A 26,756-nucleotide genomic window follows, 5' to 3' on the forward strand; every position below is an offset into this window, starting at 1 on the left:
TTTTTTAAAGCAGTGGTTCTCAATCTTGGCCAAAAAATGGAACTCTCTGACCTCCCTTACCCTGCCCCTCCTGCAGAGATTTACAAAATCCTGATGTCTGGTGCCACCCACGAGATCTTTACTTATTTGGTCTAGGGTGCAGGCAGGACATGGGAATTTTTTTTAAGCTCTCCTGACGATTCTAATGTGTAGTCAGGGTTGAAAACCATTGCCTTAAAGACATCTACAGAGTAAGGTCTTAGTCAGAAGGGCCTGCCAAGAGTAGATTTTGGAATGACAGCTACTTCTCTTTGAAAGATACTGTGTCTGCTTGGTGATTAGGAGTCTGTGGATAGATAATACTTCCCTACGCTCACAAGCAGAAGAATGGATTTTCCTATGGGGCTTTTTTTGCCCCTCTCCCCTTATTCTTCATCCTCTCTCTCACACACACTTTACACCAAACCTTAAAGAAGAGTTCAGAAATCAAGCATGTTCATCGACAAGGTATGTCTCTGTCATTTAAAGCAAAGTAAGAAACAGTTCGTGTCCAATGATGCAGTGTCTAACTCTCAAGTTTGAGGCTGGCAGGTTACAAAACGCTGGTCAATTAACAGTTAATTGGAACAAGATGCAGAATTCACAAGGGTCATGACTGGTTGAACCTAGAAAATGGCTTCAGTCAGGATGTCAGCAGTGGATCACAGATTGACTTAATATACCTCCCTGCAGGGGAGGTGCCGTTTTATCTTGTACGTCCTGGCTTTTCAAGAGCTATTACCACACGGGTGTTTTCCTCCAAAGCGCTCAGTGCCACTGCTGGCTCTCAGATCGTTTATAATAATGCTCCTCATGGTAACTAGGTCTTGAGTTAGCTCAAACAATTAAACAGTAAACATTTTATATTGGCAGCTTTGCAAACAGCAAGACATCGTGGTTCTAAAATAAAATAACTCTCTCCTAGGTGTCTATTAATTATGAGATTTGGAAAATACCAAAAGTGTCAAACTACAAATAATTCTGCAGTTATGTTTGTTAAGGGTGTCAAGTCATGCTTTTTTCTGTGTGTGGCATCCGATGTGGTTGGAAATAAATATATTTAAAATGCCAGTTTACGGCTTTTTACACATACCACACGACTCATCAGAGGTAGCTATTTGATATGAGCTGGAAAATGATGAAGAATTATTTTTATCTACTAAGAAACTGACCCAAGGGCTTTTGGTGGGTGTTTGATCTCTTAACCAAAGGGAAAAACAATATGGTTTCATTCTCCCTCTCTGAAATACCCTTTTAAGAAGACATCAAGTTGCTAACATCCCTGGGGAGGCTAACTGACAAACTGGATGGATCCCGGCTAGTAAACCACGCAGGGCATTCTGTCATCAAACAAAACTGGAGTGTAGAAGGCACGTTTAAAAAAAAAAGAAACACACATAAGAAAGGACCCAGGTTAAAATTCAACATAGAATTTTACATAAATTCTGAAATTATGTGACACAAGCATATTTACTAAGTGTCACTTTATGGACCTAATTTGAAAAAAATGAAAATCCTATTGTACATTCACTTCTATGGGGAAATTAGGTTTAGATTAGGCAAGTGCTGAATTATACAAGGTCGTCAGAAAAGTCAGTCTTGAAAAACAGGTAACTGTGGAGAATAGATGGGGAGGCGGGTCATGGTCCGGGTAATAAATACCGCCACCAGAAGGGAGAACAAGAAGAGGTTTTTAACTTTACTATTTGGGAGTTTTGTGGGGGTTTTTTTGTTTCTTTTTATAACTGAGGCTTATCCCTTTAATGCCCAAAATGTTTTCATTTTGAAAAATTGCCTGAAAACATTGTAAAACTTTAATGTCTCCTGGGGGCTTGCTTCTGTATTCAACGGTTCCACCCAGGGGGCTTTGCTTTTCTAGTAGTAGCTGATTCTGAATTGTACTCTTATTCTTTCCTTGATTACAAACTGTCATTTCTCACTCCGGTCAATTCCCTCCTTCTATCCTAGAGCCCTCCGTTCTCCCCACATTCCTTATCTTAACCAGATATAAACTGGATTGCAGGTAACTAAGGTTTTCAAATTGCAAGAATTAAATAAAAGCCAGGCTCTGAGTTAAGGCTTGACCAAGGGCCTGATGCGGGGAAAGCAGCAAGCTTCTGGGAAAGGTGTTTCAGCGGCTCAGAGGCTGACTCTGTGGGAGTCGGGGTGGACCTTGGCTTTGTTCCAGGTGGAGACTCTGAGCTGGAAGCCTGACCTTCACCCCCATGTGTGACACTCAGGTATTCAACACGTGTGCTACACAGGCGATGCATCTGACCAATAGAGAGGCAGCCTGGTCTGGTGGGGACGCGAGTGTTGGGTCTGGCCTGGGGCTTGACTCCCACTTAGGACCTATGTGATGGGCACCAGCCACGGAACCCAGGGCTACTTCTGTTGCATCCACCTGGTGAAGAAAATAACTGGACCCACAGAGTTGTCATGAACGCTTTTTTTTCTGAGTATATCTGTAAAAGTGCTTGAAGGGGGCCTGGTACATGGCAAATGCTATATTAGTGTAAGTAAAACAGTAAGATAAATCTTACTTAGGTGGCTACTCTCATTCAAAGAGGAAATATAGGGATCTGCTTTTGCCCTTTCTTCCAAGAGCAAAGCCAATAAGTCAATGTCTCTCATTTGCTTGTTTATGGGAAAAAAAAACCCAAACCCAACCAAACACCTGTACACTCCTCTGGGCAAAGCACCGTGCTGGGTGGTACAGCTGTTGATTTCAGCAGTACAATTTCTGCTCTCAGTAATACTTGCTATCACTGTGAAAAGTTTATTCTCTTTGAAAATCTTCCATGTCATTTTTTCATTTTTTTTTTTTTTTTTGCAGTACAGCGGCCTCTCGCTGCTGTGGCCTCTCCCGCCGCGGAGCACAGGCCCTGGACACGCAGGCCCAGCGGCCATGGCCCATGGGCCCAGCCACTCCGTGGCACGTGGGATCCTCCTGGACCAGGGCACGAACCCGTGTCCCCTGCAACGGCAGGCGGACTCCCAACCACTGCGCCACCAGGGAAGCCCCTTCCATGTCATTTTGACACAGGTAAGAATTTTTAGAGACAACCCGAAATTTGATTACTCTATTAATGACCTTAACTCATAAGAGTCTTTGAACGGTTTATAGATATTCCTAAGCAACTTACTTGATTCATTCTCATTTTAGCTGACGTTTCACATTAGAATGCAGGGTGTTAGTCTTTAAAAAGTTTAAATGTAGATTTTTTTTAATTAGAAAAGAAGTATGTGCTTGTCACAGAAAATCTAAAAACTCAGGTGAACATATGGAAAAAAAATTTCATGTTCTCATCACCCAGGCCCATCACAGTTAGCCTTTTAGAGATTTCCTTGGTTATTTTACCACGTACTATATGTATTTGCCTACACTGGATCATTTGTTATATATACATTTGTATATACAGATTAAAGTTCTGGGGGTAGATTTTTCTGATACCCACTCATGTTAGAAATTTTTAAAATACAGGATAGTGAAAAGATTATTAAAATTGCCTCTGCGTGTATGCAAAGATGCTTTCCCCTCCTCTACCTCACTCAGCTAGGTGCTTCTAATTTGAGCCTGTGTCTGCTGCAGTATTTGTGAAAGAGGGAAAATTAGCCAGTGGCCTTAGCCTCTAGTAGGGGCGGATTCTGGTCCAAAGAAGGTGAGTTCCACTGGGTGCCTGGATGGGACCCCAGACATTGGGCCTGTCCCATGAAACCTGGTGGGTAAGCGCCACCGGAAGTTCTCCCGGCCCAATTTCTCCTGGATTTCTCTAATCACAGAAGGACAGTAGCTGAACTGGAACCAGAATCCCAAATTCTGTCTTCCAGAACTATACCTTTGTCATTTGGCCTCCTTAGAGAGCCTGGCACACAGGGGGTCTTTAAGAAATAAAAATCTGTTGCATGACAAAAAACCACCTGGAATCTCACCACCCAGAGATAAAACTGCTGCTAACATCATGTTTCTAAGGAAAAGAAATCGATTATGCACCACAAGTTCTGATTTTCAGCATTGTTACCTGGGCACAGCCTGGGATTGATGACAGATTATCCTAAGGCTTTTATGAGTCACCAACCTTTCCATAAAAAAGAAACAAACCAACCCCTGATGAATCGGGCCATTCAATATGTGCTCTGAAAGATATTTTAAAATGTTGGTGAGGTTTTTTTTTCCCTAATTATTATTTTGGTAGCTTACTTTAATGCTCACTCCATATTTTCCCCATGATTAATTAATGAGGAATCTAAACATTGCCAAAGTTTCTGTCTTACAACAAAGAATAAAAAAGGCAGCGGGGGATGAGGCAGGGAAGACAAATTTTAAATGTTTCTTGGTTAAACACACTAGAAGCAGAAAACGGTGGGCACCAGCACATGGTCTAACGTCAGGAGGGGCCCCTTTGGCTCCCTAAGTGCCAGAGGAGGGAAGCGGGCAGCAGCCGGCTGAGCAGCCCTTCCCACGCTGAGTCGGTGTGCCTACATCCCATTGTTCGCTTGCACCTGGCAAAGTTCTCCGCCAACAATGTGGCTCCCAGAACTCAGAGGGAGGGAGGGTCAGTTCGACCCTCACCTGATCCTAAACCCGTCCACTTGAGAAGCCTGCTGTACCCCGCCCAAGCGAAGGAGGGTTAACACTGAGAAAATACTCTCTGAAGGCTTTTGTGAAATTCTGTAAGATTTCTTTGCACTTCACTGTGGTGTGTGGTTGGAAAGTTTCTCTAGTGTGTAATACAGATTTTGAAAGTTAATGATAAACATCTCAAATGATCTTGAATTTAGCCACACTAGCTATCACTGAAGCCCAGATACCTTTAGAGTCAATCATTTACCTGAAAGGGGATCTCCAGTACTGTCTGGAAAGCCATTTTCTTCTCCCTTAAAAAACAAAAAGCAATCTTCGTTAAAACCATACCCATATATGATTGGAGATGCTATCAATTTTCCAATTTAGTTAAATTTCCACCAAAAACTGTGGGTGGAGGAAGAAGGATGGATCTCAAAAATGGTATTTTAATGGGTAGTAAGGCAGACAAAGAAAGACAAATATCATATGGTATCACTTATACGTGGAATCTAAAAAAATGGTACAAATGAAGTTATTTACAAAACAGAAATAGAGTCACAGATGTAGAAAACAAAATTATGTTTACTGGGGGGAAAGCAGTGGGAGGGATAAATTAGGAGATTAGGATTGACATATACACACTACTATATATAAAATAGGTAACTAATAAGGACCTACTGTATAGCACAGGGAACTCTGCTCAATACTCTGTAATTACCTGTATGGGAAAAGAATCTTAAAAAGAGTGGATATATGTATAACAGATTCACTTTGCTGTACACTTGAAACTAATACTACACTGTAAATCAACCATACTCCAATAAAAACATTTTTAAAATGAGTAGTGAATGATGTGTCTCTCCCTAGAATATAAGCTCCTGGAGGGCACGGGCCCTTGCCTATTTGCTCTCCATGCTGGATCCTCAGTGGCCAGAACAATGCCCAGCACACAGGAGACACTCAACACATGTTTGTTAAATGAATGACTGTCCTTATTTTAAAAAAAAGTATAAGTGCACGTAACAACATGCTACTGTTTTTTGTTTCTTTTTTAAATTTCACATTATGGACTATTTCCGTTATTTTATTTCCTATTTACTATTTGTTGGGCTTGTTGTTTGTTAGTCCAGGTTATAATTCTTTCCTATATCTATTACACTTTTTAAGTACATATTACAAAGCAGCAAAGAGAAACTTAAAAAGCAGCGACAATCCCCTTGAGAGGTAATTGTGTTTCTGCCTGCCTGAGGCTCCATTTTTACAACCAAGGCCATGTTACAGGATATACTACCTGGAGGGATTTACCTGATCTTCTTGTAGGGTGTGTGTGTGTGTGTGTGTGTGTAAGGGTTTTCAATGAAGTCAGCAGAGGAGACTGACCCTAGTATATGTCTATGTTAACTCCATCTTTATAAAACTAAAATCTCTCAGTAGCTAACAGTACCCCCTCCATCCCTAGTATTGCAGAAGTAGCACTAAGAGTTGGGTCAAAGCCCTGGGTGTAAGTCCACCTGCACTCATAACCTCAGGCATGAGGTTATAACCTCACCAGCACTGGCTTCTGATCCCCTATTTGTATATTGAGGTGGCTGATGGATTCGCTTATCGCTAAGATGCTCCACATTCCCAGGTCTCTGAAAGTTTCACCCTTAATGATGTGTTAACTCCCTGGTGTATCAAACATTTTAAACAGTCTCTTCCTCTTAACCTCCTAAGAAGCCCTTCTCCTTGCTCCGAGCTCATAAATGCCCACGTCTCGGCATTGCATAGACACTGGTCTAATTACAATCCTATTTTTTTTCACACAAGAAGTATTCCTATGTCTTACCAGCTAGATTTTGTCCCCTAACTCATCTCAATACTGTTTTTGTTTGAGTCCTGTTCCTTCCCACTATCCTCACTAGTACAAAAAGCAAACGGCTCACCATATGTATATACAGTTTGTAAGTTTGGACAGTTTTTAAAAGAACAAAAATTCCTCTCTGCAACTTTTTACTTCTGCAAGGCGAAACCCAGAAGCTCCAAGATGTTAAGGCCACTATTCATTATTCACCCGGTCGTGTGGAGACCTGCCTTTCAGCACCTGCGTGGCTCCAGCAGGACCAGGCAGGCTTGCCCTCCCATCAGCACCGTCACGGTTCTGCTCACTGAATTGGAAACTTGCGCGGAAGAAGCAAAAACAGGACCTTCAGTGTCGAGACACACAAATGTTAACACTTGACAGATTTTTGTGGTACTAACGAGGTCCTGCTAAAACATGAACTGTCCTTTAAGTAAAGACCATATTACACGGCATATCTGACTTGATTTCTCATCATCTGGAGAAAATGTTACCAAAATCAGTGTCTGGCCAGACTCATCACCCTGATGTAGACGAGGTACATGACTCAGAATTACTTGTGAAGGTTGATGGGGACAGAATTTAGATCTGTGATCTCTATTCTTGCTCTGATTATTATGTTATGCTACTTTTTAGGTTAGTGTTGTAAGAGTGAAATCAGAAAAGACTGATTTTTGTGGTTTTTAGGGTCTTACTGAAACCTCATTCATCACCTCTTTTCTGGGTAGCTAATAGGTACAAGCTCCTTCAGCGGAATCCACCTACAAAGATAAAAGGACCTGAACCCTTGACCTCAAGGCCTGCCCTCACATATGCTGGGGAAACAGAGTCACACACGAGTAACTAAAATACAAGGCAGAAGATGGTGCATTTCAATAGGGAGGAACAGATCAAGTCAGAGGGCAGAGGTTGCTTCCAACAAAAACACCCAGAAGAGCTTTCTTCGAATCAGAGGCATCTGAGATGAGCCTTGATGAGGGTCTGGAGAGTGGGGACGGGGAGGAAAGGGCATTTAGCCGGAGGTCCATGTGAGCCCAAAAAGAAATGGAAACAGACGGGGCCCCTGTAGGGTGTTTTGTCTGAAGCAAAGGCAGTGAGGGGGTGACAGAGGGAGATGAGGTGAGAAAAATGGGCTGAGGCCTGAAAGCCAGTCTCAGGCGATGGAAGTCACTGAAGGGCTCTCACCAGAAGCAGGGCATCCTCGCAGCTGTAGAGGTTCAGAGTGGGAACACGCACCCAGGGAGAGTGGGGCGGCCAGGCGATTTGATAGAGGGGGGGAAGCATGACTGACTCAAAGGCAAGAATTATGAGGCCCCCAAACCACTCCTCTGGGAGAGGAAGGGACAAAGCTAGAGCCACGGCGGGGATACAGCCAGGATGTGGGCAAGTGAGCAGAGGTGAGACGAAGAGCGAGTTTGAGATGGATGAGACAAGATCTCGGCAGGAGCTGAGGATGTCTCTGGTCCTTGGGAGAGGCCGGGGCAAGGGACAGAGACACGGATGCTGACATGGTCACGGGAGGAGAGAGAGGCCGTGGAGGGCATGCAGTGAGGTCACAACCTCAAGGAGCACCCAACGCCCTACATTTCGGTGGTGAGGGAGGGAAAGAGAAAGGAAAGCAGAGGAGGGAGGTCAGAGAGGAGAGAAAAGGTCAGGGCTCCAAGGGCTACATGAAGATACGGTTTGGTGAGGAGAAGAGTGGTTTGTGAAAGCAGCTCTAGCAGAGTGGTGGAAGCCAATGCACAGCTTCTAGCTGCCTCATTTTCTCCTGTCTTTGAAGCCTCAGCTTAGACATCACCAGCTCTGGGAAGCTTCTCCAAAGTCTCCGTCTGGGTGATGGGCCCTGGGCGCTCCCACAGCATCCTGGACCTGCCACTTCCCAGGGTGCTCGTTACACTGGGTGGGGAGGTTTGCAGTATCTCTTCTGCACTAGACTCTACATTATGAGGCAAAGGGTCTTGTCCATGCTGTCCCGTAGTGATTAACACGCGTCTGAGACAGATAACACAGAAGATCTGCGGGAAGGGAAGTGAGTGGGAGGGAGGGAGGAAAGAAGGCTTAAATACAGCCCAGGCTCTGAGTTCTCCAGCCCAGAGGATGCTGCTCTTCAAGCTGCTGTCCTTACCCCTCCCCCATTCCCTTCCACCCTGCTCTCTGGCCTCATCTCCTTGGTCACCAGTTGCGCGCCTCCACCCCCAATCCATCCTTCTCACCTGGCTCCTGTCACTTAGTCACTGTCAACCATCTCAGTGATACGTTTAAAAACACCCTAGATGTGTCCGTCAGCTGTGGGCCTTGCCAGTCCTTAGCTCTGCATGAGTCTACTCCACCAGTCTTGCTCTAAATGCTGAGTATTGCTGGGGAAAAAGAAATGACAAGCCTCACACATTCATGAGCTCACAAATCTGATCTCAGCTGGGTCCCAGCTGCTTTTTGGTCATTCTTGGTTTCCCTTCAAATCGTCCTCGTCAAGGTCCTGTTCCAAAGCTTTTCTGTTCAGAGGACTCGTTTTAATCCTGAGTGAAGTTCAAGTGCAATCTGTTGGGTTTTTGGAAACAACCTAAATGTCCATCAGTAGATGAACGGATTAACAAAATGTGGAATACTCTTCACCCTTAAAAAGGAAGGAAATTCTGACACATGCTACAATAGGAACGAACCTTTAGGACACATTACGCTAAGTGAAATAAACCAGTCACAGACATATAAATACTATATGATTCCATTTATATGAGTTACCTAGAGGAGTCAAATTCAGAGACAGGATGTAAAATAATGATTACCAGGGAGTGGGGCAAGGGAGAATGGGGGTTAGTGTTTAATGGGGATAGAATTTCAGTCTGGGAAGATGACAAAGTTCTGCAGATGGATGGTGGTGAAGGCTGCACGACAATGTGAATGTACCTAATGCCTCTGAACTCTATACCTAAAAGTGGTCAAGACGGCAAATACTGCATGTGTATCTTACCACAGGGGTCCCCAACCCCCAGGCCGCGGACCAGTACTGGTCTGCGGACTGTTAGGAACCGGTCCCTGGTGCCAAAAAGGTTGGGGACCACTGTTTCACCACATACAGGTTTTTAAAAATCTCCTTAGGAAATCTGAAGGTAACCACGAAGTTGAACGCCAATGGTTTATGTATCCAAGTAGGCTAAAGAAAACCCCCATTTTGTAAAACCTTTCCATTGTGAATACGAGGGAGTTACCTTATATTTGGGCAAATTTGTTAACCTCTGCTGAGAATTCTTTGAGTAGAAAGTTGGCTAGGTGACACTAATTTTGCACTTTGGTGAGTTTATAACCTGGTCGTCGGGTCCCATTTCTGCTTAGGGAGCTGCAGGAACCAGGTGCTGAACAAGAGTCCCCCGTATAAGAGACTTATACGTGGTGTTTTCACACCAGGCTCCGAGCAGTAGCAACCCCAGGGCCAAGAAGACACTCGGGGAAAATCTCTCAACTCAGAGATGAATGTACTCCGTGTGCCGTCCACACGGGGGGATGGACTGATGGGCCGAACATGCTGACAGGCTGATAGGGAAGGTACTAACCAGCACCAGATTGATGGGGCCAGGTACCGGGTTTCTGCGAAACGTGCTCTTCTGGACTGTTCAGTTCATCTTTAAATGTCTATGCTTAGGGACTTCCGTGGTGGTGCAGCAGTTAAGAATCTGCCTGCCAATGCAGGGGACACAGGTTTGATCCCTGGTCCAGGAAGATCCCACATGCCGCGGAGCAACTAAGCCCGTGCGCCACAACTACTGAGCCAGTGCACCACAACTACTGAAGCCCATGCGCCTAGAGCCTGTGCTCCGCAACGAGAAGCCACCACAATGAGAAGCCCGCGCACCGCAACGAAAAGTAGCCCCCGCTCGTCGCATACTAGAGAAAGCCTGCGCACAGCAACGAAGACCCAACGCAGCCAAAAATAAAATAAATAAATTTATTTTTAAAATGTCTATGCTTAGCTAACTAACAAAGAGCCCCATCTTTATAATTTTGCAAACTAAGGGGAGGATAACTGAGTGGGAAAGCACTCAACAGGTTGGTTAATCTGATTGTAGCCTAAATCTGGGTTGGAAACCACCATGAAGACCAAAGTTATCACTGCCCACCTGGTGGCAGTAACCTACAAGACAGACAAAGAGCGTGAGAAGAAAGGCCTCCCTTGCAAATGACTTAACACCGAATTACTTAACTAGCTGCTTTGGGAGAACAACCAACGCTAAAGCTTAATGTCTCTCCTTTATGAAAATATTTTAGTAAATGGTTTTCAAAATAAGATTTTAAATGCCTGAGCGTGCCAGAGTAACAGGGCTTATGTAGCATGGATTTAGACTGTTCTAAGTCTTCTCCCATCACTCAGCCAGTGCAACTCAAGCACCTTTCAATGCTATGAATTCCCAAGACAGACCCAACATCCATGTAACTCTTCTGGATGTGTTTACTGATTATCCACTTCTAAACATCAGGACTAGACTATGTCTCCTGTTGGGTTTTTCTAAGCAATTTATACTCAATATTTTTTTGGTTTGTTTTTTGGCTGCTTCATTGCTGCATGTGGGCTTTCTTTTAGTTGCGGTGAGCATGGGCTACTCTTCGTTGCAGTGCGCAGGCTTCTCATTGTGGTGGCTGTTCTTGTTGCGGAGCACGGGCTCTAGGCACGTGGGCTTCAGTAGTTGTGGATCACGGGCTCTAGAGTGCAGGCTCAGTAGTTGTGGCGCATGGGCTCAGCTGCTCCATGGCATGTGGGAACTTCCCAGACGAGGGCTCGAACCCATGTCCCCCGCATTGGCAGATGGATTCTTAACCACCGTGCCTCCAGGGAAGCCCTATACTCAATTCTTTTCCTGCAAATTAATTACTATTGCAGTAACTGTTTACTTTCATTTTTATTTTTTACTGAAGTATAATATACATATAGAAAACTGGACATATCTATTTATTTGAAAGTATACAGGCATAGCCTGGAGATACTACAGGTTTATTTCCAGACCACCACAATAAAGCGAATATCTCAATCAGGCAAGTCACACGAATTCTTTGGTTTCCCAGTGCATATAAAAGTTACGCTTACACCACCCTGTAGTATTAAGTGTACAACTGCATTCTGTCTAAAAAACAATCTACATACCTTAATTTAAAAATACTTTACTGCTAAAAAATGCTAACCATCATCTGAGACTTCAGCGAGTCATAATCTTTTTGCAGTAGTAACGTCAAAGATCACTGCTCCCAGATCACCATCACACATGATAATAATGAAAAAGTCTGAAATATTGCAAGAATTACAAAATGTGACTCAGAGACACGAAGTGAGCAAATGTGGTCGGAGTAATGATGCTAACAGACTTACCGGAGTCAGGGCTGCCCCAATTTGTAAAAGACACGATATCTGCGAAGCACAATAAAGCCAAGAGCAATAAAACAAGGTCTGCCTGTATTCCAGCAACTGGCTTTTAGAAATGTGTTTCAGTCAGGATACATTCATCAAGCACCTATTCAGTGTTGGCAACAATGCAGACTCCTGATACTGCAAGGTTATGATCCAGTAACGGGACAAAAACACGCACATAAACACTGTTACCACAAGGAATAACGTGTAAAAAAGGCACAGACCGAGTGCCAAGGGAGCACAAAGGTGGGCAGGAACTCGAGTGAGACCTCAGAAACAGGGCAAGTTTCACTGAGGATGAAAGAACTAAATCTGGAAGAATAGGAATCTGAAATGAATGTTATGGTGCTTTGCTAGGATGAGAGCAAACCTGTGGGTTTGTGTACATTTAGTTCTTTCTTCTCTTCAGAGAGATTTCTATCCAATTAAAAGGGAGACCTGCTACTTCTGGAGTTGAAGTGAAGGTCAAAGACTGCAGTGGCTGTTCCTGTGACTTCAAGGTGGGGACGCTGAGGTGTAATTTCATACCTTGGCTATGGTTTCAAAGATGAAAGAAGGAGGGGGCTTCCCTGGTGGCACAGTGGTTGAGCATCTGCCTGCCGATGCAGGGGACACGGTGTCAAAGTACCAAAATTCATTCAACCACTTCCTACCTATGTGCATGTAAGATACCCACAACTCTCCTCTGTTTCAAACACACTCTGCTGTGATGTCTGTGAGATCAAGTCCTTAAAGCGGGACCACTGGATCAATGGGTAATAGATGGCTGCCAAATAATTTCCCAAAAGTTGTTATCAATTTATACTCTCAAACGTGTATAAGGGCAGCTACACCCTGAAACCCACACCGACAGGAACTTTAAGTGAAATTCTAGCCCACTTGTGAAATTCAAAGGCATTACAGTCCACGTGGCACTGAACAATAATGAGAATAGAAGCCATTAGGTCAATTAGAGCAGATAAAGTAAAGGACCCGTGCAATTTAATGATAAATAAAAAAACTTCTCTTTATGCTGCTCTCAGGGAAATAACTACTAAGTGCTAGGAAGCAGGCATTTTTGCCCTTTAGCTTGTACCTGTCTTACCACATTTTCTTTTGACTCGGTCCCAAAGTAGAAATAAGTCAAAGACACAGGCATGAATAGACTCTATCAAATTAGAGTACTATGATTTTTCTTTTAAAATTTCATTTCAGGAAAGCAATCTACAGATTCAACACAATACCTATCAAACTACCAATGGCATTTTTCACAGAACTAGAACAAAAAATTTCACCATTTGTATGGAAACACAAAAGACCCCGAATAGCCAAAGCAATCTTGAGAAAGAAAAATGGGGCTGGAGGAATCAGGCTCCCTGACTTCAAACTATACTATAAAGCTACAGTCATCAAGACAGTATGGCACTGGCACAAAAACAGAAATATAGATCAATGGAACAGGATAGAAAGCCCAGAGATAAACCCACGCACATACGGTCACCTCATCTTTGATAAAGGAGGTAAGAATATACAAATGGAGAAAAGGCAGCCTCTTCAACAAGTGGTGCTGGGAAAACTGGACAGCTACATGTAAAAGTATGAAATTAGAACACTCCCTAACACCATACACAAAAATAAACTCAAAATGGATTAAAGACCTAAATGTAAGGCCAGACACTATCAAACTCTTAGAGGAAAACATAGGCAGAACACTCTATGACATAAATCACAGCAAGATCCTTTTTGACCCACCTCTTAGAGAAATGGAAATAAAAACAAAAATAAACAAATGGGACCTAATGAAACTTAAAAACTTTTGCACAGCAAAGGAAACCATAAACAAGATGAAAAGACAACCCTCAGAATGGGAGAAAATATTTGCAAACGAAGCAACTGACAAAGGATTAATCTCCAAAATATACAAGCAGCTCATACAGCTCAATATCAAAAAATCAAACAGGACTTCCCTGGTGGCGCAGTGGTTAAGAATCCACCTACCAATGCAGGACACAAGGGTTTGAGCCCTGGTCCAGGAAGATCCCACATGCCACAGAGCAACTAAACTGTGCGCCACAACTACTGAAGTCTGCACACCCCAGAGCCCTGCTCCACAACAAGAGAAGCGACAACATTGAGAAGCCCATGCACCACAACGAAGAGCAGCCCCTGCTCGCTGCAACTAGAGAAAGCCCTGTGCAGCAACGAAGACCCAACACAGACAAAAATTAATTAACTGAAAAAAAAACAAACAACCCACTCTGAAAATGGGCAGAAGACTTAAATAGGCAGTTCTCCAAAGAAGCTATACAGATTGCCAACAAATACATGAAAGGATGCTCAGCATCACTAATCATTACAGAAATGCAAATTAGAGCTACAATGAGGTATCACCTCACACCGGTCAGAATGGCCATCATCAAAAAATCTAGAAACAATAAATGCTGGTGAGAGTGTGGAGAAAAGGGAACCCTCTTGCACTGTTGGTGGGAATGTAAATTGATACAGCCACTATGGAGAACAGTATGGAGGTTCCTTAAAAAACTAAAAATAGAACTATCACAGGACCCAGCAATCCCACTACTGGGCATATACCCTGAGAAAACCATAATTCAAAAAGACTCATGGGGCCTCCCTGGTGGTGCAGTGGTTGAGAGTCCGCGTGCCGATGCAGCGGACACGGGTTCGTGCCCCGGTCTGGGAAGATCCCACATGCCAGGAGCGGCTGGGCCCGTGAGCCATGGCCGCTAAGCCTGCGCGTCCGGAGCCTGTGCTCCACAGCGGGGGAGGCCACAACAGTGAGAGGCCCGCGTACCGCAAAAAACAAAACAAAAACTCATGAAATAAAATTTCATTTCTGGGAAGTTCATTATAGAAAAAGGGGACTCAAGGTCCTGAAATGATGACTGTGGTTGGGTGGCATGAATTTGTAGTGGGAAGAGCAGTTTGCGTTTCACCGTTTTCTCCAGGAATCAAAAACAGAGAAAGGAGGAGGTCCTAGTCCACCTAACCTAGGGCTGGGCAAGGCAGGGTCCACCCAGAATCAGCAAGAGCATCACCAAAATTCCTGATGAGTGGAGGCTGTTAGCAGCGAAACCTATGGGCAGAGGGAGTGAGGGGGAGGAAGAAAGAAAACAGACCCGGTTAGGTCTCCGATGTGGGAGGGACTGTCCCCAGGGATAAGATGTGATGGTTCCATGTACGGCAGAGCACAGTGAGAAGGCAGGCAGGTCACTGGAAGATACAGCCCGGAATAAATAAATGTAGGCTAGAAAAAGTAAGGTGACACAACTTGAGGCAGTTAAACACCAAATGGGAGATAGAATCAGATCATTATCTGTTTTAGGCAAACTTGTCTAAGGTATTCAAAGGCAGAAAGAAAAGATCCACAGCTCTTAAAGGCCCTAGTCAAGCTCACCTGGTATTATTCACGTAGTTTTCACTTTCTAATGGTTAGTGCATCTATTCATTAATTCTAACGTAGCACCTTCCATCACCGTGTTAGAGGAGAGATTGTCAACTCTGTAGACTGATGGGAAGGTAGATAAGTGAAGCACAAAGGGAGCAGGGAGACTAAGGAGCACAAGGCAAGAGAGATTAGAGACTGAAATTCATAGAGTCGAACAGGTGATTCCCATTCTAGCAAAACCAACCCCTTGAAATTCCTTCTCCCTCCTCTAAATGCCCAGACAGCTCTGTCTCAAGAACCAACCTTCTGACAGCCTGTTTAAAGAAAGTGCAGCCTGTTTGGACTGGGAGATGGTGATTGCAAGGCTAAAGGGAGTCCCTCTCACCAGAGTTAAAAATACCAAGTGTAAGGAAATTCCCTGGCTGTCCTAATGCACTTCCATTGTAGGGGGCCCGGGTTCGATCCCTGGTCGGGGAGCTAAGACCCTGCAAGCTGCATGGCACAGCCAAAAAACAAAATAAAATAAAGGAACTTAATAAAATCCAGATCAATAATGTAAAATTCACAATGTTTGCCATGCAATAAAAAATTAATAAACATACAAAGAAGGAGGAAAATCTGATTAATAACTAGGAGAAAATATGTCAATTAAAAAAAAAACTCTTAAAAATACTAAGTGCAGGTTCTGGGCAAAGTTCTCTAGTTTTATCTGGTTCCCCATCTCTAAACTTCACATCAGGGGCGAAGTAAGGAATGACCAAGTATTTCCTAAAAGCAGAACAATCTGATTTTCCCCTAGAGAACAAACCAAAGGACCCGCCAATCTATCAAACAGATCTTGCTGGAGCTTGAAAGGATTGCTGCATATCCAGAAGGGCGGGTAGGGGCCCGCTGGGCTGACTCAGAAGATACCATCTACAGCAAGTGCTGGTGAGGTCCATTCCCTGTCATTAATACACACGTACCTGCTTCGGGTTTGCAGAGGGTCTCTGCGAAGGCAATGAGGCTGCTGGATGGGATTTTGCCACCCACCTCTCAGTCCACTTTAAAGACAGGAGCAACCCCTCCATTTACCAATTTTGTTCCAGTAGTGTTTACCCTAGCGCTAGTCTGCCAGACTGACAGCACTGAGAACTGTGGAAAAGCCTGTCTCCCTAGATTTAGGCCAGGCAAGAGGCCCAGCAGCCAATGGTAACACCAAGTGCTACCGATTCAGAAATGCTAGGCATGAGGGGGTGGATGGGGGTGGAGGGATGATGGACAAGGCCCCAGGTCCCAACTCAGCCTCTCAACCACTGGCTCAGGTCCCCTCTGTGAAACAACATGATTTCTATGGTCCCCTTCAGCTCTAAAGATGCCAAGTTGTCAATTTGAGCATCTGGGCCCAAACCCACTTTCTAAATGGTGAGGATTAGCAATGCCAAGCCTCCCCGCTGATTTAGTACCAGGAGGCACCAAGCTCAGGAGTTAAGGTATAATATAGACAGGGCTCCGGCCTCTGTCAGAACAGAGGGTGTGCGGGAGAGCTGGGATGAAGGTGAGAGCCCAGAGGGTATGTGAAGGGCCAAGGCTACAGGGGAGAGTCCCACCTGAGATACAAAATATGTGTCCTTGGAAATAAAACATTTGTTTCTTTGGTGAATAAATAAAATACAAAATTAATCTCTTGGGCCGCTACTTTAGCATCAGTTGTTAAAGCCACTTTTCTGTCTTGGCTATCATATTATACTTTGTATAATACTATCAACGGACCAGCATGCTTGGAGTTTCTGTGGTTTAAAACTGGATGTATGTCCCCTGCCCGCCATTTACTCTGGGTAATACAATGTGGAACTTTAAAAGGCTTGTTTAATTTCGAAGACATCAATTAGCTGTTGATAGGCTTTCGATAGATAAGACAACATGTTTTTTAAAATTTGGTCGTATTTATGACTAGGAATTGACTTTGAGTCCTTACAGCTTGCTTAGTGGAAGAACAAACTGTCAGTGTGGCCTATTAGGTCTAGCCTGGAAATGGAGATGTAAATGTAGTCTAAGGAAATATATAGCCTTATATGGTGGGGACGGACACTTGGACATCCACCATAGCAGTATTGAGAACAGTAAAACAGTTGAAACAATCTCAAAGTCCCGTAACTGGGAAACTCAAGTAACTCTATGACATAGAATATAACAGGATAGGGGATGGGATGTTTTCCCACTGTCTTAAGAGTTTTAACTGGAGCCCCAAGCTCAGGACAATGGTATGCATACACCCCACAGAGAGGTCCCAGGTAAACCCCAAAGGACCAGCTGAGAAGGGCCAAGAATAGTGGTAGGAGCCCCACCCTCAGCTTATAGAAGAGGAAGAGATTTCTCTGAAGGACTCAGTGGAAGAAGTGAGAGTGGGGGCTGCTTTCCTTCCTCTGCTCATAAGGAGGAAGGGGCAGCCCTCAGCTCCACCCCCCAAGCCAAGTGAAGGGGGCCTCAAGGTCACCTCTTGTTGGGGGTGCATGCCGGAAGGGGAGATGGCCTGTCACTCCTTAGCCTGATGCTTGTTGATATGTAGATACCCATAGTGCCAAACCCTCTGCCACTGGGAGACACTACCCTGTGTGTATGAGGAGAGAGAAGCCAGCTGGAGCTTTCCTGACGGTCGGACAGTGGGGTGAGCTTGCCACTGCCGAGTGGGCCAGAGCCATCGCCATCTTGAAAGGACCCTGTCCAAGGTAAGAGGTGCAGGATGTAGGCCTGGGAGAGAAGGAGCTGGGGCTAGCTGTTGGGGGCAGCTGTGAACATTCAGCTGGGAATGCTTTGCCTGTATCAGGTAATTGCAGTGTTGAATTCCCACCTGCTGGGGAAGGGGAGGAGAACCAAGGTCACCTGCCCCTCTTTCGGGCCTCAACATTTCAGATCAGGCCTGAGTTGGAGGTGAAGAGAAAGGCTTTGAACTTGGATGAGAGATTTAACTACTGTATGGAGTTCATTTCATTTAAGAGCTTAAAAAAAGATGAACTCACTTTTTCCCCACTGCCCAGATAAACTACTTTCTTATTTTTCGACAGTGGCCCCACTATGCACCTGGCTACCAGCTGGAATTCTCTGAAGCAGATCTCCAACCCTCCCTTCTCTTCGTTCCAAGTCCTGTCAGACACTGAATCCCTGACATCTCTCCCTCAAAATGTGTTGTTATGTATTGGTTCTTCTTTTTCTTTTTTTTCCAAGCATTTTTAGGGGTTGAATGGTGTCCCTCCAAAGACGCACATTGGAGTCCAAACCCCCAGCACCTCAGAGTGAGACTGTATTTGGAGAGAGGCTCTTTACAAAGGTGATCAAGTTAAATGAGGCCACGAGGGTGGGCGCTAAACCAATATGACTGGTGTCCTTAGAAAAAGGGGAAATTTGCACAGAGACAGGCACACGCAGAGGGAAGATGATGTGAAGAGACACAGGGAGCAGACGGCCGTCTACACACCCAGGAGAGTAACATGGCACAGATCTTTTCCTCATGGCCCCTGGGAGGAACCAACCCTGCCCACACCTTGATTTCAGACTCACAGGCTCCACGCTGTGAAACAATGCATTTCTGTTGCTTACGGCACCCTCTGCGTGGTGCTTCGTTACAGCAGTCACAGCGAGTGAACACTTACCCCTTGGAATTACAATCCCCGCTCTTCATTCTTCCTTCCACAGCTGCACTGGGGCCCCTGGGATGAGCTTCCTGTAACAGCCACTTGGGGTCTCCTGGCCTCAGTCTTTCTTCCTACCCATCCCCTTGACGAGCCACTACAAGGATAACCTTTCTAAGACTCTCTTTTTAACCCCTCATTTCCCAGGGCCTGGAAGATGAAGCCCGTACTTCCAACGTGGCCCTCAAGATTCCTCTAGAGCAGCACCTCTCTCGGTGGCAGTTAGAGAAAACGTTGGCTGTTGGGGGACAGGTATGCTGGGGTGTGAGAAACAAGCCTTTCTCTGATCAAAGAAGCTTGCTTACCTGTTGAATGACCTCAGTAAATGTCTTCTGTCTTTTCCCTCTATTTCTGTGCTGAGACTCTCTGAGAACCTAAGGGAGAGTCTCTTAGCTTAAACATTCCGACTCAGCTTTCCTTGCCGGAGATTTAAAAACGCCCAATTTCACTGAAAACTCTAAGTGTGTACCACTGTCCCCCCAGCACCTAGGAGAGTAGTGGTGAGACATTCTTGGACTCAAATGCTGGCTGGCTGGCTGGCTGGCTGGCTGGGTCATCATCTATCCACTTGCAATCTATTTCCAATTTATCAAACACTGTCATACCACCACCTAGTTCACGAAGGCCTATGGCCTCCCTGCTGTATGAACAGAACAAACTCTTTAGTCCCCTAATATCTTGCTGGATTTCTTTTTATTTATTTAAAATTTTATTTTATATTGGAGTATAGTTGATTAACAGTGTTGTGTTAGTTTCAGGTGTACAGCAAAGTGATTCAGTTATACCTATATAGGTACCTATTCTTTTTCAAATTCTTTTCCCGTTTAGGTTATTACAGAATATTGAGCAGAGTTCCCTGCACTATACAGTAGGTCCTTGTTGATTATCTATTTTAAATATAGTAGTGTGTATAGTCAATCCCACTTCGATGGACTTCTTCCCTTCCTGCCCCATCCAAATGTCATCATTCAAGGCACAATTCAAATTTGACATCAACTAACTCAACTTCTTGCCTTTACATCTAAAAAAGAAGTTTCTATCTTTCCACTTCTTCTAGTCTTGCCTCTGAAAAAGCGTTGAGGTTCTTACTTTTAAAATGCTAACTCATCTCTCTGTACCTTTGATAACTTTATTTATCTAACATAGAGGCACATATATCTCACCTTCCAGATTACAAATTCCTTGAGGGAAATCAATGTGCTGTGTCTTCTCCACAAGATATTGCTAAGGATGTTATCAATAAACAGTTGCTAAGAAAATTAATCCTCTCTACCTTCCACAGGGAAAACAAATCCCATTAATTATTCCACTTCTCTTTCTTCTCCCTCTTAATTTTTAATCTCTCCACTCCTGGTGATAACTTATCCTTTAAAATCTGTTGTTTCCCAACCTTAAAAAAAGCAGCTTTTCCTGTATCTTCCAACACCTTCAAATAAAAGTTTACTATTTTTTCCTTGCTACCTTAATGAATTTGACAGAACTACATAAACTTTCTTATCACCCACTCACTCCTTCAGCCTTGTGCAATTATGTTTTTGTCCCTATGATGGAGTTCCTTCCTGAAAGGTCCCAGTAACGTCTGAAAGGACAAATCCAAAGGTGTCTTTGTAGGCCTCGCCCTTGACCACAGGATGATGTTGACGGCCCTTTCCTTGGCACGTGAAGCAATGCCCAATCCTGGCCTTTTTCTCTCTTTACTCAACATGTATTTATTGAGACTTTACTATGTGCTAGGGATGGAGGATACACTTACAAGCCAAAAAACACAGCAGTCCCTGCCCTCGTGGGGAGAGACAATGACACCATCAGCAAACATGTAACTGTAAACTGGGAAAGTGCTGCAAAGGAAAGTACAGATGCCTCGAACACTGACAGTGTTCTTCTCTGGCCACTCCTCTGTCTACCTCTGAGCTCCTTTTCTTCCTCTGGCCTCCAGGTTGTTCTTCAAGGCTCCATCCTGGTCTCTCCTCTCTGCTTTTGCACAAGGACTCTCTCATCGACAGTCCCATCCTCCCCTTGGGCTTCAAGTGTAACCTCCTGATGCAGGAATCCTAAACCAACCCCCAATGCAGCCCTTCCTATCACACATCTCACATACCCCAAACTCTATGACCATTATCTCCTTTTTCCACAGCCCACAAACAACAAACAATTCTCAATCCTAAAAACACACAAATCCTATCGTCCTCGTGAGTTCTCTATTGATATTGTTAGTAGCATCCCTCTCCCAATCACAGGCCTAAGACCTGGTCTCATCCTCTCTCCAGTCTCCCAGGGTCCCAGATACAGTCATGGGACCATCCCTTAAAAACCACCAATACCTTCCATCTGCCTCTCTCTGGCATTCAAGGCTCTGGGACCCCAGATCCAACAGATCTTCCAGCCTCACTGCCTACAATCTCCCAATACCTCAGCTCCAGGCAAAGTATTTGTCCCTGAGTCTTCTCAGAGCCTTTGCTTACAGCATTCCTTCTACCAGGAGCGCTCTCACCCTGCCCTCAGACACACATCCTCGAATCTATTTCTGTTATCAATAAATATCAGAGGTGACAGTATCATGCAGCCATTCAGATGGATGGTAAGGCCATGTAGCAAACTGGATGAAATGTTTGTGAGATAATATTATACAACAAAAGCAAGATATAAAATTGTCTGCAAACAGTTTCTATAATTATCCTTATGAAAAAAATGTATAAGGGAATACATCAAAATGACAAAAATAGAGTATTAGAGTGGTGCGATTTTGGATGATTTTTTTTGTTTTTCTAGATTCTAAATTCCATTTAGTGTGGTTTTTAAAATATATATATACTTCAAAATAGTTTTAGATTTACAGAAAATTTGAGAAGATAGTATAGAGCATTCCTGAACACCCTACACCAGTTTCCCTTATTACCAACACCATAAATTGGTATCACACTAATAATACCATATCATACCAATAATTTAATGTGGATTTTAAACCTTAAAAAAAATTACAGTTTGGTAAAACCAAAAAAACAGCATAAATAGAAGAAAATGTCATTTTTTTCATAACTTCTAACTCCAACTTAGGATCCTAATATTTACTGTTTTTCTTACTACCTCAGTTTCCTCTTGGCATGGATTCTTGGCTACAAACTGGAACAAATTTTGCTTTACTATAATTTGCCATACATGTGTGCCTGTAGTTAAAGTAGTTAAAATTTTATTGTTTGACAAAGGTTCTGGGAAACATTTTCTATAACATAAAGAACCGTGAGGGTGAAAGAGACTCTTCGCTCCCAATGCAGGGGGCCCGGGTTCAATCCCTGGTTAGGGAGCTGGATCCCGCATGCATGCTGCAACTAGGAATTCGCATGCCACAACTAAGGAACCCATGAGCCACAACTAAGAAGCCCACCTGCCACAACTAAGACCCAGCGCAACCAAATAAATATATAAATAAATATTTTTAAAAAAAGAACCATGAAAAAATTTTAAACAGCTGAACCATATCCACATTTAGAATCTAGAGCTGTGTACACTGCTTCTCCAGGTCTGGAAGCTCTGCCTGGGGTCTGCCTCCCCCAACTCCCCCTGGTATATTTCATGTCCAAGAATACCCGGTCTCAGAACATATGCTCGACAAGTACCAGCTGTAACAAACTGTAGAAGTAGGATAGCTCTAATAGATGGGGTACTGATTTTAAATTACTAAAAGTAAAGGGTCCTTTATGAAATTTTATGACATGTCAGATTTCCATTTTGATGCCAGGACACCACAATGTTTTTCCGTGGCATCATTCAAAAAAGGTGGCTAAAATTAAGTCTTAAGTGAAGTGGATTTTAGTTTTTAAATTATAAAAATCAATGAAACGGCAAATGTTAATATTCTAAAGAATGTATTTTCAACTTGCTTTTAATGTCTGAGCTATAGAAAATGAAGCGTGGGGATGTTTTTGTTTTTTTTAAACGTTTCTCCCCTAGTAAGTTTTCTTTGTTCTAACTGCCAAGTTGGTTTCAAAGACTCTTTCTGGATATCTAGCAGTTAGAACAAATCCTATAGATTATGCAAAGAAATAACCAACTGCAGTAGGTAGGTGCAGTGCTACTTTTTATAGGAATGTAAGACACCCTGTTTTAAAACAGAACTTGAATAAAAATCTCAAATAGGTTTTTCCCGCTTTCTTTAGCTGATAGATCTTTTTTATCTTTAAAGACAGCCTACTTGATAAAGCCAGAACTATAACACTGAAATCAGAAAAAATACTGAACAGTGTCCTAATGCATATTCTGTACCTAATCTTAAATGATTTTGGAAAAATCACTAAAACTAAACAAACGTAACATTTTTGTATCTTCAAAGGAGTTTGTATCGTGTTGAAAAAAATGTGGGGAGCAAAACTTTATTAAACAAATTAAGGATTGCAAGAAAGGAAAAATTTATACTTTAGGTTCACTAAAATAGCTCAAATTCAGTCAATGTCAAAGTCAATCACTAGACTGTAATTCCAAGAAAAATGCTGAGTATCAGGATTAATAAATAAGAAAATAATATTCTCAGTGGGCAACTGAAGACCCCCAAATCAAAGTTAAAAGTAGCACCACTGGGCTTCCCTGGTGGCGCAGTGGTTGAGAGTCCGCCTGCCAATGCAGGGGACACGGGTTCATGCCCCCATCTGGGAAGATCCCACATGCCGCGGAGCGGCTGGGCCCGTGAGCCATGGCCGCTGAGCCTGCGCATCCTGAGCCTGTGCTCCGCAACAGGAGAGGCCACAACAGTGAGAGGCTCATTTCAGGAGAACCGTGTTTATGATTAAAATGGCTTGTTTTATCAACTATTGTATAACTCTGCTTTACTACAAAAGTGATTTGATTATCCAAAAATATCACTATTAATGATTACTGAATGATGTTTTAAAAGGAAGACTAAACAAAACTTCAAATTTGTCTTGCTAAAAATTAACTTGGTATCAATATTATAAAGAGGGCAGGACCCAACCAGTCTATCTTGAGGCAAGACATCCTTTTTGAGACATTTAGTGTTCTAACTATAGTTTAACAGATGTGAGGTATTGTGCAGTTTTGCTAATGAGCTTTGAGTGAGTGAAGAGAGATGGGCTGGAAAGTACAAGTAGTAACTGAAGCACACGGTGACCCAAGGAAGCTTCTGGAAGGATGTACCTCAAGAGGTGAACAATGGAATGTGACAAGCGATTCTCAACCTTTTGGTACATTTTTGTTGTATCTGAAGTCTAAAATAACACTCTTTTATAATCAGAAAACAATAAATGTATTTTGGAAAAGGACAATCAAAATAACATGTTAAAATTTGACATCTGATATCTGAACAAAGTAAAAGTTTTATAAAACATTACAAAAATGTTCTTAAACTACCCAGTTTTGTTGGGGCTTCTTTAAAAAGTTCCTATCCACAGCATACCAACTACACACGAAAGAAAGCAACTCTCTAACTCAGTAACACTGATGGTTTTTGGCATCTGGATAAATATTTATTTCCAAAAAATGGATTAAAGCTACCTCAGTTACTAAAAGTAACAGAAGTTGTATAGATGTGCTACATTACTGGGATGCTTAAAGATCATTTCCAAACTTATTATCTAAAAATCCTGTTCTTTCTTTATTTTTAAAGCTCTAGAAGACAATTCCTAAATAAATTCTAGTTGGATTAGCATGTACCTAAGGGTGAAAATACAACTGAAATTATTCTTACCTGGTGTTGCACATCAGAATTTGTTGGGCAGTTCAAACTAATTGGATCACACTCCTCTGCTAGGGATTAAAAAAAAAAAAAAAAAGATGCAAGCTTGATAAAGAAAGCACATACTCCGTGGTTGTAAGGCCTAAAATTAAGACTCAATATTATGTGCTGTTTACATCTGGTAAAACCAGGAGGACCCTGAATGGCCCAGCTGCAAGTTCCCCTCCCCGCTCTGCTCCTGTGGATAAGACCGCCAGCTAAACAACGCTCCTTTCCAAGGGGACCAGGCACAGTCCCTGCTTATCCCTGAGCAGAGGGTTTCAGTTCCCTGCCAGACCACAGAATTATTCAGACAAGTCATCATATCCTTCCCTGGGAACCAGGGGTCACACACCCTCTTGACAGGACAGCGCTTGTCACCCAGCCCCCAGCTGTTCACTCTGTTCCCAAGTGCAACCCCCATGCGACCCTGCATGGGGTGCAGCGTCCTCCCTCCCCAGGCTGTGAATATCCGTGACTCACAAGCTACTGTCAATCTCATCTGCCCAGTGTCAGGTGTCCTGTGTGTGGCCATCCCCATAACCCCAGGGCAGGATCCCTCCCTCACCAACAGGGTGAACAGGAGGTAGTCCAAACACGTTCCCCTCTGATAACCTTACATCAGATTCCATGGTGTTCACTGTTTGACAGTTTACTAAATCTCTCAGAGAGCAGAGTGGGATTATACTTGTCTTCATAGCTCACTCTCCTAAAAGTCAAACCGAAACCATTTCAGTTCTATGGTTAAAGTGGGGATTGCCAGTGAAAGTCAAAGGAACATGATAGGCATGTGAAATGTCTAACACCTTTCAGAATTAACTGGTGGGAAGGAAATTCCATCCTTAGGCTGTCTTACATATGTGTTAACTTCACAGTTCCCCAACTTGTGGTGAAGATTGTACAAATGCATTAAAAACTGATTTTGTTCCATCAGATTTTAATCTTTAACCACAGAATTCAACATCGCACTCTAACCTTGAAAATCGCCAGTAATATATTATGTTATGAAAGAAATGTTTAGTGGCATGTAAAATCTTAGCGTTAATAAAGCCCTTAATAGAGAATCATTTAATTCAAGGTTCAAAAGTTAGGACTGAGTGACAGATTAATTCACCTATTTATTTTTACATTCCTTAACATTCATTGACCTATTATAGGCTGGGCTGATAGATTTATTCATATAAGGGGCTATATTTATTGCTGCCTACACAATTCTGACTAAAGGCCATTTTTTCCTTAACATCATTATCTGCAAAATTTAAACTAAAAGCACGGTCTTTTATTAAGATTCCATATGGTATCTTTTTAAGCTGGAGCAGTAGAGAGCTTACCTAGCCTTCTGTTTCTCAAGACAGTCCCAGCTCTCTTGCACCAGAATCACCCGGGCTGCCTGTTAACAATGCAGATTCCTGGGCTCCACTCCAGACCTTCTGAATTGGAATCTCAGGGATCCCAGAAATCTGACACCTAACAAGCACCCCACAGAATTCGGATGCACACTAATTTTTCACAGCAAAAAGTCACAGACATGTGACTTCAGTCATACTAATTCTCACAATAGCCAGTGTCATAACTGTTAACCCAGCATTACTGGACACGTGGGGCTTTTTATTTCCCGACGCAATGTTAGCCTGAAATTAAAAAGCAACTTTTCTTACATGGTCCCCCAAGCATTCCTGTGGTTGCACCCCTCTCCCTCCCCTCTATAAAAGAAAACACCTTCAGGGCTTCCCTGGTGGCGCAGTGGTTGAGAGTCTGCCTGCCGATGCAGGGGACACGGGTTCGTGCCCCGGTCTGGGAAGATCCTCCTACATGCTGCGGAGCTGCTGGGCCAGTGAGCCATGGCCACTGAGCCTGCACATCCGGAGCCTGTGCTCCGCAGCGGGAGAGGCCACAACAGTGAGAGGCCCGTGTACCGCAAAAAAAAAAAAAAAAAAAAAAAAAGAATGGCCACCTTTGTATGTGTGTCATAACTGGGGGAGGGGTTGGTTTGCTAAAAGAGGAGACTGTCAGGACTCTCCGTCATGGCTGGGTGGAAGGCAGTGAACTTGTGGAATGAGCGGGACCAGGTCACGGTAAATCGTGCGGGAAGGAGGGGCTTTTAGTTTCATGTTACAACAAGGAAACCTATCAGCAAGATACTGTCGGTCAACTGGCAAGATGA

General features: G+C 43.4%; 1 protein-coding gene across 7 annotated transcripts in view; it reads right to left on the reverse strand.

The window, feature by feature from the left end:
• Positions 1 to 26,756, reverse strand: part of EDARADD (EDAR associated via death domain) — a 61,755-nt gene that overhangs the window by 16,967 nt on the left and 18,032 nt on the right. For 5 of the 7 annotated variants that reach the window (XR_003005491.1, XM_024761466.1, XM_024761463.1 and 2 more), the window contains exons 4-5: positions 24,566 to 24,624; positions 4,851 to 4,896 (exon numbers count right to left, since the gene is read on the reverse strand). Coding sequence is in view for 6 of the 7 variants with exons in the window: in XM_024761466.1 (XP_024617234.1) it covers positions 4,851 to 4,896; positions 24,566 to 24,624 (105 nt within the window). In the remaining variant the exon portion in view is untranslated. The remainder of the gene's footprint in view (positions 1 to 4,850; positions 4,897 to 24,565; positions 24,625 to 26,756) is intronic. The other 2 variants (XM_024761462.1, XM_024761467.1) reach the window with 2 other exon arrangements.

The sequence above is a fragment of the Neophocaena asiaeorientalis genome, unplaced genomic scaffold (assembly GCF_003031525.2).
Source record: "Neophocaena asiaeorientalis asiaeorientalis breed wild unplaced genomic scaffold, Neophocaena_asiaeorientalis_V1.1 scaffold166, whole genome shotgun sequence".
NCBI classification, from domain to species: domain Eukaryota; kingdom Metazoa; phylum Chordata; class Mammalia; order Artiodactyla; family Phocoenidae; genus Neophocaena; species Neophocaena asiaeorientalis.